Source organism: Eriocheir sinensis, unplaced genomic scaffold (genome assembly GCF_024679095.1).
Source record: "Eriocheir sinensis breed Jianghai 21 unplaced genomic scaffold, ASM2467909v1 Scaffold7, whole genome shotgun sequence".
NCBI classification, from domain to species: Eukaryota; Metazoa; Arthropoda; class Malacostraca; order Decapoda; family Varunidae; genus Eriocheir; species Eriocheir sinensis.
The window spans coordinates 1,473,719-1,486,912 of NW_026112053.1; the positions used below are offsets into that span (position 1 = coordinate 1,473,719).

General features: G+C 43.9%; 1 protein-coding gene across 1 annotated transcript in view; it reads right to left on the reverse strand.

Annotated features, from left to right (window-relative positions):
• LOC126993961 (omega-amidase NIT2-like) overlaps positions 1-13,194 on the reverse strand; it is a 63,248-nt gene that overhangs the window by 14,655 nt on the left and 35,399 nt on the right. The window contains exons 3-4 of the mRNA XM_050853187.1: positions 1,734-1,880; positions 1,062-1,243 (exon numbers count right to left, since the gene is read on the reverse strand). Of these exons, the coding sequence (XP_050709144.1) occupies positions 1,062-1,243; positions 1,734-1,880 (329 nt within the window). The remainder of the gene's footprint in view (positions 1-1,061; positions 1,244-1,733; positions 1,881-13,194) is intronic.

Genomic DNA, 13,194 nt, shown 5'->3' on the forward strand with positions numbered 1-13,194 from the left:
TTTTTTATGTGAATATTTCTCCCTCTCCTTATACAATATCTTATTAATTCTCCTCTATTTTAGGTCTAATTTGATGATGTTTAGAAGATATTGATGTTGGAAAACCTTTTTTTATCACAGAAAAAAATATATTTAACACAAAAATATGCATTAACCCATGTGCGTCGGGTGACGGGAATTCCCGCTCGGGCGGAAAGCGTCGGGTGGCGGGAGTTCCCGCCATCCGACGCGCACGGCTTGGCCAAAAATAGCACCTCTTCCCAACATCATATCTATGCCGTGCTGCAACGTAGACACTTCAAATTTATTTCATCGTGGAGAGGAAGGATTGGCGATGAAAAAACAATATAAATTATTATGTTTTCGTTAGAAATTGCCACACGGGGCATTGATGAAAGACACCTATTATACAAAATCTATCAGCACCGCCCGCGCGCTGCGAGGACGACAATAGTCCTCTAGCCCGACGCTTATGGGTTAAAACACACAAAAAATAACATTTTAGTTGGACAGCGCGGGACACAATCGGCTTTACTTGGATGACTCATCGGCAAAGAACCCAGCAAGCTGCCATGCCTTCTCTATACTCGAGACGGCAATGACCAGCTGCGGCAGCAGCAACTGCTTGGTTCAGAGCAGACACCTTGACGACTTAAGTGTATGTGTGCTTCACTCCAGGTGTGAACAGAAAGAGGCATGCACATCCATCGAGGAAGAAGCATGCAGCTAGAGACATGCTTGAGCGTGCGTGTTGCATGCGTAGAGACATAGGCAGATGCACGGCAACCAGGCGCAAGGCGCACAGGTCTTAAGGGACACTTGTTGAGATAGGCAGACACTAAGACTTGCAACAGAAGCTTCGATCACTGTCTCGAGTTCCTCCAAAATTAAATGACAGACTGACAAGCATGAGGTCGGGGTGTGAGGCAGAGGAGGAGTGGGTGTGGCAGGTCAGTGTAAGGAACATGAGACAATTGTGGTGATCAGCGGACATCTCGGATTGCGACGGAAGCTTTGACCATTGTCTCCATTGCTTCCAAAACTACATGAACAAAACTCACCTTTCTGTGCTTTGCTAACATGTTGCCCTGTGGCCCCCAGACTGTGCAGGTGTTGTAGATCTTGTCTCCCTCCCTCTCCCGCACCGAGCCGCCCACCACAAACACGCCAAACTTCTTCGCCGCGTCACCGAGGGGGGCGGTGCTCTCGCCGGGGACGGGCTCCACGTAATTGGTATTCTCACCTGTGTAGACGACGCTGTTGAACTGTTACAAAAAACAAACAGTATTGTAAATATATATAATATGTTTAATAAAATGATTTATCTCTATACATGGGGAGGCGGTGGCCAGGTGATCAGCGTGCAGGTGTGGTGAGCCCGTGGACCAAGGTTTGAGTCCCACCGAAACACGCTGATTTTTCAAGCCAGAGTGTCTGAAGGTTACCCACATGCTGCCCAGATCTTCAATCAACTCTAACTTCAGCGACATCGTTCAAGTGCTGCGCGGGGGGGGCAGCATGGGCCAGGCAAAGAGTCACATATCACGGCAGCCACTATAAGCTGAATTCGCCTGCTAATGAACTGGGGCATTCCAAGAGGGCCATCAAGAGAGCCTACCAGCGCAAGAGGCAGCACCCAAAAAAAAAAAATAATAATAATAATAATAAAAAAAAATATATACATATAAATAAATAAAAAATCACTTCATACTCATGTAAGCAAAGCTCCTTACTGAGGCTGCAGGGTCCGTTGAAGCACTCCGGCAGCACCACCAGCTGGGCACCGTTGCCGGCAGCCTCCTCGATGAGCTGCACGGCCCGCTCCACGTTCTTGGTCTTCTCCTCGGCCACAGCCATTTGGACCAGAGCAATGCGTAAGGCTGTCAAGGAGGAAGTAGAACCATTTAGCTGTCAAGAAGGATATAGTACCATCTAGTTGTCAAGGAGGATGTACTACCATTTAGCTGTCAAGGAGGATGTAGTACCATCTAGCTGTCAAGGAGGATGTACTACCATTTACTGTCAAGGAGGATGTACTGCCATTTAGCTGTCAAGGAGGATATAGTACCATTTAGCTGTCAAGGAGGATGTACTACCATTTACTGTCAAGGAGGATGTACTGCCATCTTGCTGTCAAGGAGGATGTAATACCATCTAGCTGTCAAGGAGGATGTACTACCATTTACTGTCAAGGAGGATGTAGTACCGTTTAGCTTTCAAGAAGGATACAGTACCATCTAGCTGTCAAGGAGGATGTACTACCATTTAGCTGTCAAGGAGGATGTACTGCCATTTAGCTGTCAAGGAGGATATAGTACCATTTAGCTGTCAAGGAAGATGTACTACCATTTAGCTGTCAAGGAGGATATAGTACCATTTAGTTGTCAAGAAAAGTGTAGTACCATTTAGCTGTCAAGAAGGATGTACTACAATTTAGCTGTCAAGGAGGATGTAGTACCATCTAGCTGTCAAGGAGGATGTACTACCATTTATCTGTCAAGGAGGATGCACTACCATTTAGCTGTCAAGGAGGAAGTAGTACCATCTAGCTGTCAAGGAGGATGTACTACCATTTATCTGTCAAGGAGGATGTACTACCATTTAGCTGTCAAGGAGGAAGTAGTACCATCTAGCTGTCAAGGAGGATGTACTACCATTTAGCTGTCAAGGAGGATGTAGTACCATCTAGCTGTCAAGGAGGATGTACTACCATTTATCTGTCAAGGAGGATGTACTACCATTTAGCTGTCAAGGAGGATGTAGTATAATTCAGCTGTCAAGGAGGATATAGTACCATCTAGCTGTCAAGGACAATTTTTTTTTTTTACAGCTAAGGAGACAGTTCAAGGGCGTGAAAAAAAAAAAAAAGCCCGCTACTCACTGCTCCCGAATAGAGGTCAAAGAAGTGTCCAAAACGAGAGGTCAATTTCGGGAGGAGAGGTGTCCTGATATCCTCCTCTTGAAAGAGTTCAAGTCGTAGGCAGGAGGAAATACAGATGAAGGAAGATTGTTCCAGAGTTTACCAGCGTGAGGGATGAAGGAGTGAAGATGCTGGTTGACTCTTGCATAAGGGGTTTGGACAGTATAGGGATGAGCATGAGTAGAAAGTCGAGTGCAGCGGGGCCGCGGGAGGAGGGGAGGCATGCAGTTAGCAAGTTCAGAAGAGCAGTCAGCATGAAAATATCGATAGAAGATAGAAAGAGAGGCAACATGGCGGCGGAATTTGAGAGGTAGAAGACTATCAGTATGAGTAGGAGAGCTGATGAGACGAAGAGCCTTTGATTCCACTCTGTCAAGGAGAGCTGTGTGAGTGGACCCGTGGACCCCCCCCCCCCCCACACACACATGAGATGCATACTCCATACGAGGGCGGACAAGGCCCCTGTAAATGGACAGGTCCATAAGCCTTCTGAGGATTGAGGCCAGAGAGGGCACAGAAAACATCATTTTGAAGAATCTTTATAACGGGCATAAAAGAGTCAGAGGGAGGATGAGTAGGAGGAATATGCCCAGAATCGTCCAGAGTGGAGTTTTTAGAAAAAGTTTGAGAGTAGAGTTCAGCCTTAGAGATAGATGAGACGGCAGTGTTGTCGTCAGGACTGAAGAGTGGAGGGAAAGATGAAGAAGTGAAGTTGGAGGAGATGTTTTTGGCTAGATGCTAGAAGTCACGGGAAGAGTTAGAGAAAGCAAGGTTTTGGCATTTTCTATTAATGAAAGAGTCGCTGGTTTGTCGGAGAATAGATTTGGCACGATTCCGGGCAGAAATGTAAAGTTCATAATTAGCATTAGTGTGAGCTGCCTCTCTATCATTGACAGCACGAGAACAAGCGTGATTAAACCAAGGCTTTTTAGCGTGAGGAGTAGAGAAAGAACGAGGAATGTATGCCTCCATTCCAGAGACAATCACCTCTGTGATGCGCTGAGCACACACAGAGCGGGAAAAGAAAACAATAATGAAAAAAAAATCGGGAGGAGAGGTATCCTGATACCCTCCTCTTGAAAGAGTTCAATTCGTAGGCAGGAGTAAATACAGATGAAGAAAGATTGTTCCAGAGTTTACCAGCGTGAGGGATGAAGGAGTGAAGATGCTGGTCAACTCTTGCATAAGGGGTTTGGACAGTATAGGGATGAGCTTGATTAGAAAGTCGTGTGAGGCGAGGCCGCGGGATGGGGGGAGGCATGCAGTTAGCAAGTTCAGAAGAGCAGTTAGCGTGAAAATATCGATAGAAGATAGAAAAAGAGGCAACATCGCGACGGAATTCAAGAGGTAGAAGACTATCAGTAAGAGGAGGAGAGCTGATGAGACGAAGAGCCTTAGACTCCACTCTGTCCAATAGAGCTGTGTGAGTGGAGCCCCCCACACGTGAGATGCATACTCCATAAGAGGGCGGAGAAAGTCCCTGTATATGGATAGCAACTGTGCAGGGGAGAAGAACTGGCGGAGACGATAAAGAACGCCCAACCTCGAGGAAGCTGATTTAGTGAGAGAGGAGATGTGAAGTTTCCAGTTAAGATTTTGAGTTAAGGATAGACCGAGGATATTTAGTGTTGAAGAAGGTGACAGCTGAGTGTTGTCGAAGAATAGGGGATAGGTGTTTGGAAGATTGTGTCGAGTTGATAGGTGGAGAAATTAAGTTTTTGAGGCATTGATGGACACAAGGTTCCTTCTACCCCAATCGGAAATGATAGCAAGGTCTAAGGTTAAGCGTTCTGCAGCCTCCAGTCAGGAGTCATGTACTTCCTGTTAGGATGGTCTTCTATTGAAAAAAGTTGAATAATGCAGAGTGGAATCGTCGGCGTATGAGTGGACAGGACAGTTTGTTATGGAAAGAAGATCATTCATGAATAACAGGAAGAGAGTGGGTGATAGGACAGAGCCCTGTGGAACACCACTGTTAATAGGTTAAGGGGAAGAACAGTGACCGTCTACCACCGCAGAGATAGAACGGCCCGAAAGGAAACTGGAGATAAAGGAACAGAGAGAGGGATATAATCCGAAAGAGGGCAGTTTAGAAAGCAAAAACTTGTGCCAGACTCTATGGAAGGCTTTCGGTATGTCTAGCGCAACAGATAAAGTTTCAACGAAACGGCAAAGAGAGGATGACCAAGAGTCAGTTAAGAGAGCAAGAAGATCGCCAGTAGATTGCCCCTTGCGGAACCCATACTTGCGATCAGATAGAAGGTTAGAAGTGGAAAGGTGCTTTTGAATCTTCTGGTTAATGATTGATTCAAAAACTTTAGATAGACAAGAAAGTAAAGCTATAGGACGGTAGTTTGAGGGATTTGAACGGTCACCCTTCTTAGGCACAGGCTGTGCGAAGGCGTACTTTCAGCAGGAAGGAAAGGTAGATGTTGATAGGCAGAGGCGAAAGAGTTTGACCAGGCAGGGTGGCAACACAGAAGCACATTTTTTAAAGACAATAGAAGGCACTCTTATCAGGTCCATAAGCCTTCTGAGAGTTGAGGCCAGATAGGGCATAGAAAACATCATTAGGAAGAATCTTAATAATATGTATAAAGAAGTCAGAGGGGGGATGAGTAGGAGGAATATGCCCAGAATCGTCCAGGGTGCAGTTCTTAGAGAGTTTGAGCGAAGAGTTCAGCCTTAGAGATAGATGAGACGGCGGTGCTGCCGTCAGGGTCAAGGAGAGGAGGGAAAGAAGAAGAAGTGAAATTGGAGGACTTATTTTTGGCTAGATGCCAGAGGTCACGGGAAGAATTAGAGAAAGCAAGGTTTTGGCATTTTCTATTGATGAAAGAGTTTTTGGTAAGTCGGAGAATAGATTTGGCACGATTCCGGGCAGAAATATAAAGATTATGGTTAGGAGTGCGAAGGCTCTGGTACCTTTTATGCGCTGCCTCTCTATCTTTAATAGCACGAGAACAAGCATCATGAAACCAACCCTTTTTAGCATGAAGAGTAGAGAAAGAACATGGAATGTATGCCTCCATTCCAGAGACAATCACCTCTGTGATGCGCTGGGCACACACAGAGGGGTCTCTCTCCTGGAGGCAATAATTATTCCGCGGGAAATCGGAAAAGTACATCCTCGGGTCGTCCCACCGAGCTGAAGCAAAATGCCAGAAGCATCGCCTCTTCGGTGGGTCCAGAGCGAAAGGACGGGATACAGATATAGGATTGTGAACGGAGGAGCCCAACGGAGAGAACAGTTTGACAAGGGTTAGAAGTAAGGAAGAGGTCTACTGTCCATATCAGACCCTATGACACACCGTTTTTCGCAAATATCTTTCAAACGAAGACTCGGATCAGCATGGGACTTAGGCACAGTTTGTTTCACACACTCCGCTAATTTTCTACGCTATTGTGCAATGCCAGATGCGGTTAATTATGGCGTTTACTTCTGACTGTTATGGCAAAACCTGCGTGAGCCACTTACACATTCGAACAAGTGAGGCGTGTCGTATTTGTGACGTGTATCCACCACCTACCTCCACCCCTTGCTTCCCCTACTCCCATCCCCCCCTTTCCCTCCCTACTCCTGGATCTGGATCTGGATTAATGATGCGCAGGGCACCCGTATGGTGCATAACACGCATATTTGTTGGCTGTTGGAGGGACGGGGGAGCCGAGTGTGCAGGGGAGAGAAGTGAATCAAGTGTAATTGTTAGTGTTGGTGTGTTGTGGTGACAAGTGAGTATGTATTTGTTTTTTGAATGAGTCTATTGTACCGGAGTCTAAAATCTGTTGAGGGAGGTTGTTCCAGTCACGTATGGTGCGTGGAAAGTATGAGTGCTTGTATGCGTCAGTGTTAGTATGATATGTTTGGTATTTATGGATCTGTGTTACGAGTACGTTGACTGTTTGCCTTGTGTAGGTATGTTTGTGGGTCAATGTCAATGTGAGTGTTTGTGATCTTGTACATAAGTGTAAGTCTGTGTGCTTGTCTGCGTATGTGAAGAGGGTCCATGTTTATCTGTTGTTTGATCCGTGTTGTGATGCCAGACGTTCGAGTGGAATTGTTTATAATGAACCTAGCCACCTTGGTGTTGATTTGTTCTAACCTATCAATGTTTCTGTGTATGTAAAGGCGGGATTCCACCAAGGCAACACAGGCAACATGTAGCATGCGACTTGACTACCTTTCAACAAATATGTTGAATGTGGCTTTCAACAAGGAAACATGTTGCCGGCGACAAGGCAACATCATTGTTGCTTGTAGCATGCTACATGCTATGTTGCCTGTTGAATGCCACAAAACCTTTTCCACCAATTCAACAAAAAACTAAGCCAGTTGGCAACACGATGTCTCAGCAGACGGTCGCTGCTGCTGCATATCTAGTGCTGTGCAATGTCCGTAAAAAAAGCTATAAAAGGAAGCACCGGTGGTGGAAGAGAGAACTATTTATGGGCAGCAGCACTGCTCAAAATGATTTTCTTGAAAAGCTACTGTCTGATGACCAATCCTTGTTCAAGAACTTTTCAAGGATGAGTGTGGAGGATTTTAATTATCTTCTCCACAAACTTTCTCCCAGAATCAGGAAGAATGACACTAATTACCGGGAAGCCATACCACCTAAAATTAGACTTCTAGTAACTTTGCGTTTCCTAGCAACCGGAGACAGCTACAAATATCTCATGTACCTCTTCAGAATTTCTGAACCAACAATATCAAGGACTGTGCCGGAGGTTTGCCAAGCAATCATCGAAGCACTAAGAGATGTAGTTAAGGTAAGTTTACTATAAGTGTATATAGAGAACTACTACTACTACTAAAACAGCTTAGATGATGATGATAATAATAATAATAATAATAATAATAATAATAATAATAATAATAATTCTTCTTCTTCTTATTATTATTATTATCATTTAATTATTACACAGAATCCTTATGGACGTATGTCACAGCATATATAAACTTATAATAAGGAGATTTGAAAGTTATCCATAATAATGACAGTTGTGAATTAACTTATGAAATTTATTCATCCCAACAATATTCAGAAACATATTCATGTCAAGTGTATTGACATGTACATTTCATAATGGATAACGGAAAGCAACTTGCAGCATGTACAAAACAGAAAGATTATTCTTGAAAACTACATCCACTCCTTTCTAAAGAAAAAAAAAAACCAGATTGCATATTCTATCCATACTGAGAAAATCATGTAACACATGAACATTTCCTTCAGCAGAGAAACTAAAATAGCAACGTAAGATTAAAAAAAAAAGATTAATACATACGGTTTATTCTACAAATTCTGAAATATTTCCCAAAATATCCAGTGATTTCAAGGACCCGTCCACGGCTGTTTCATTATGGTGTTGCTCAGGTTCTTTATCTGTCTGAACAAAATGTGGATGATATTCATTATCTGACTGAGCAACAAATCCTTGTGAAGCTGGTGTTACAACAGATTCTTGGTGTGACTGATTTCCTAGTTGAGCAAATATTGATGGCGATTTCGAGATTGATGTTGATGCCCCATGGTCATAGTCAGGGGTAGAGGAGTCACTGTAGAAAGAGTGGCGGGGAGTAGAGGCAGAAGAATCAGAGGCAATGGGGTTATGATGGGATGAAGAGGCACTGGTATGAAAAGGATGCGCTGGAGGCAAACCAAATCGATGAGAGCGATCACCACTGTCGTATTTCCCCATAGCAGCTTCGAATAAGATGTTGTTAATTAAGTGTTTCACAATTGCCTGGGCCTTTGGATCAAGTTTCCGAATTTCACATGCAACATGTTCAGCATAAATAGAACAGTCATCCCTTTTCACACTATCTTTCAAAATCTGGTATGCCTCTTCAGCTCGTTCATCATCAACAGTTTTTCTTTTCCAGCTCTGTCCTCTTGTTGCTTGCCTCTTTGCCATCGTCATTACTGTCGCCTTTCTCAGCTTCCTGTGAAGCTTCAGGAGCTTCTGCATTCAGAGTCGATGACGTTCCCAGTGTTTCAGTAGGATCATCCCCTCCAGGTTCATCCTAATTAAAAAAAAAACTATATTAGCAATATATTTGATGATTTATTTACAAAAATCACTATTTCTTCCAGATGCCTCAGAATGAACAGGAATGGATGGAGTTATCAAGAGAGTTTGAAGCCATGTGGAATTTTCAGCATTGCATCGGTGCATGTGATGGGAGGCATATTGTGATTCAGTGTCCACAAAAGAGTGGTAGTACATACTATAATTACAAGGGAACGTTCAGCATTGTATTAATGGCTGTGGTTGACGCCAAGTACTGTTTCACTTATGTACACATTGGATGTCAAGGAAGAATTTCAGATGGAGGTGTGTTTCGAGACACTACCTTCTGCAAAAGGTTATTTGAAAATCAGCTCTGCCTACCATCTCCAGTGCCTCTACCAGGTAGGGAGAAGCCATCACCTTACGTGCTGGTTGCAGATGATGCCTTTCCATTGCAAGTGAACATCATGAAACCTTTTAGTGGCCAACATGAAAAAGGGTCACCTGAGAGAATGTACAACTACAGACTTAGCCGTGCTCGTAGGGTAGTAGAGAATGCATTTGGCTTGTTGGCATCTGTTTTCCGAGTGTTTCGAAAGCCTATGTTGATTAATGTGCAACATGCTGAAGTCGTTTCAACGGCGTGCGTGTACCTTCACAACTTCCTACGCTTGAGTGCAACATCTAGATCCTTGTATTCGCCACAAGGTTCCTTTGATTTGGATACCCAAGATGGAACAATCATTGATGGCGCATGGAGAAAAGTTATATCTGGAGACACAGGAATGGTTGATCTACAACGCAAACCACGAAGACCTTCGAGTGATGCTAAGGAAGTGAGAGGAATTTAAGGAATATTTTGTTTCAAATGCTGGGAAAGTTCCTTGGCAAGATTTGTATGCATAGTTTGAGGAAGAACAATGAAATGTTTTGTTGCTTTAAGGTTACGCTAAGTATTTAGGCTTAAAGTTTTGTTTGGAAAGACTGCTTGGTTAAATTAGGTGTGGAGGTGTTTAGTTACGCTAGGTGTGTATTTAGGTTAGATACAGTTTGTAAAGAATTAGTTATTTAGTTAAAATAGAAATTAATGCCTATCAACACACGAGGGTTATTAAGGGAGAAATACTACGACGACGTGTTAAGGGAGCAACTACGTCTCCATTCTACCCTTGTGTATAATTAGGAAAGTAGTAGTAGTGACACGAATTACATGAAGTGAATAAAAAATACATGTTGACGCAAGAGATGATAATTTATACCTTACCTTATATGTTAGTACCATGTATAATAATAATAATAATAATAATAATAATAATAATAATAATAATAATTCATTATACATTACCTCAATGCATGGTGATTGCTCAGTCTGAGGTTCAGCTTGAGATGAGTAGCCAGGCCTTGGGGTGTCCACGTCCAGGAGGAACAAAAGCAGTTCATAAGCAAACCACTTGCCTGTCTTGATGGGAGAAGATCCAGATTTTTTTTGGGTTAGGCGTTTATGTTCCCGGCGAAAAGCTGTACGCAAATTCTTGATCTTTTTCTTCAGCATCTCCACGTCACAATTGTATTTCTCAGCTAATCCCCGCAGTGCATCTAATTTAGCCTGATTATTCTTGTACTCTTGCAAGCGTACATCCCACAGAACTGAAAGTTTTCTATACTCTTCTATGAATTCTATGGTTTTTTCTTGTGACCAATTCATCGTGTTGCCTTTCAACACGGAATCCTTCCCGCGACTGGTGGGAAGGCGTTCAACACTAGGCAACAGGCTAAATCTTGTCGCATGCGTCAGGCAACACGGCAACATGTTGCCACCTGTCGCATGCCACACAATCGCATGCTACATGTTGCCTTCTGTTGAACTGGTGGAAACACACTTAGCCCATGCGACAATGTAGCATGCCACATGTTGCCAGAATGTTGCCTTGGTGGAATCCCGCCTTAAGGATCCCACACCGTGGAGCAGTATTCCAGTGTTGATCTCACAAGTGTGTCATAAGTTATGTGTTTAATGTCAGGTGTGCAGTTATGTAAATTCCTCCTCAGGAACCCCAGTGTTCTGCTGGCTGTGGTACTGGTATGGTCTATGTGGGTGTTGAATTTCAAGTTAGTTGAGAGATGGATGCCAAGGTACTTGTGTGTGTGAACTGATTCTAAATTTGAATTGTGGACAGTGTAGGTGTGATGGAGGGGGTTGTGCGCTCTGGTGAATCTTAAAAGTTTGCATTTGTCTGGTCGGAAGTGCATCTGCCAGGTGCGTTCCCACCGCTCGAGGGCGTCCAAGTCGTTTTGTAGTAGTCTGCAGTCGTTAGTAGTCTTTACTGCTCTAAACAGTAAACTATCGTCGGCAAATAGTCTAGTGGAAGAGTTAGGCGTTGACAGTGGAAGATCGTTAATGTACAGGAGGAAAAGAAGGGGCCGGGCCAAGAACGGTGCCTTGTGGGACACCTGAAGAAACAGGGACAGTGTCAGATGAAGATCCTTCAAGAAGTACACGTTGAGTCCGGTTAGTAAGAAATGCAGTGATCCAGTGAAGAATAGTTCCTGAAATACCGTAGTATTTTAATTTTAATGTCAGTCTTCTCCCCCGCACTCTCTCCCACCGCCGTCTTTCTCCCCCATACCCCCCCCCCCCCCTCTCTCTCTCTCTCTCTCTCTCTCTCTCTCTCTCTCTCTCTCTCTCTCTCTCTCACAAACACTTGTGCTGTACACGAGATATGAATCCATGCACACGTATGACTTCAATTAATGGCAGATAAATATAAATTATATCCCATCAGCATCAGCATCAACAGTGATGACGAGGATGACCTGTTTGTCGATGGTGATGAATGGTGAAGTAACAGCCTATGTGGTCAGTTATTTACATTATTAATCCACCCATCATATACTCGCTCTCTATTTTTATTTGCTATGACTTTTTAACATATCTACATGAACACAGCGTATGGCAGTCTTTTCCTAACATCAGAATAAATTATTCATATATTTCTCCGATTTCGTTTCACGTTTTTACTCTGCAATGAATTCCCGCATCAATTCCACCGTTATTCCTTTCCGTCTCTTACGCGATTTCCTATAAATGATCAAGCGTCAGCTCCGTGCTTCATCCCATCATACGCTCAACGTAACCTGTGGGAAGGAAGGTCATATACCCGTACAACTTTCAATGGGTGTACAATTGCCAAACAAACCTCACACAGCACTTAAGCAACATTCAGTTACGCTGGAACAGGAATCAGGGTCGTGTGCATAAAACACCAGACCATACTTAGCATATACTTTCGAGTTATCCGCCATTGTAGACAAGTCATGTGTGTGCAACGCTTCACATCGCATGTACACTGAGAGAGAGAGAGAGAGAGAGAGAGAGAGAGAGAGAGAGAGAGAGAGAGAGAGAAGGGGGGGGAGGTATGGGGGTGAAAGAGGGCGGGGGGAAAGAGTGCTGGGGAGAAGGAGGAGGGAGGGAAAGGGAGGGATGGGAGTAGGGGAAGCCAGGGGTGGAGGTAGGTCGTGGATACACGTCACAAATACGTCACGCCTCACCTGTTCGAATGTGTAAGTGGCTCACGCAGGTTTTGCCATAACAGTCAGAAGTAAACGCCATAATTAACCGCATCTGGCATTGCACAATAGCGTCAAAAATTAGCGGAGTGTGTGAAACAATCTGTGCCAAAGTCCCATGCTGATCCGAGTCTTCGTTTGAAAGATATTTGTGAAAAACGGTATGTCATAGGGTCTGATATGGACAGTAGTATGTTGGGCCGGTCTCAAAGACGGTCAGGAATACGTGTAGGGTGCTGAACCAACCGCTCTAGATCGCTGAGGAGAGCAAAATTGTAGGCTTGTTCACCAGGCTGGTCAGTGAAAGACGATGAAAGCCAAAGCTGGTGGAGTACACACACTCAAAAAACTATCGTTACACATTCAGCACGATACACACTGACACCAAGGACGAAGCCATTGAGAACAGGCTACCCATGTTGGTATCACTGCGTGTGTTGGGTGTGGGTTCACTTGCCAGAACCAAGAGAGCGGGACTCGTAAATGAAGCAGTAGAATTTGAGCTGGCACAGTAACGCTTCATGAAACACACAGGTGGAGTCTTAGTCGAAGTGAATTGATCTGTGTTTTATGTAGCTATAATATTGTAGTGATTGGGGTGATGAAATTATGCTTTAACACCTCACACACAAGTGAAGGGTTAAAATTTAATTCATTTAGGATACAATATGATTAACACCTTGCGGTGATGA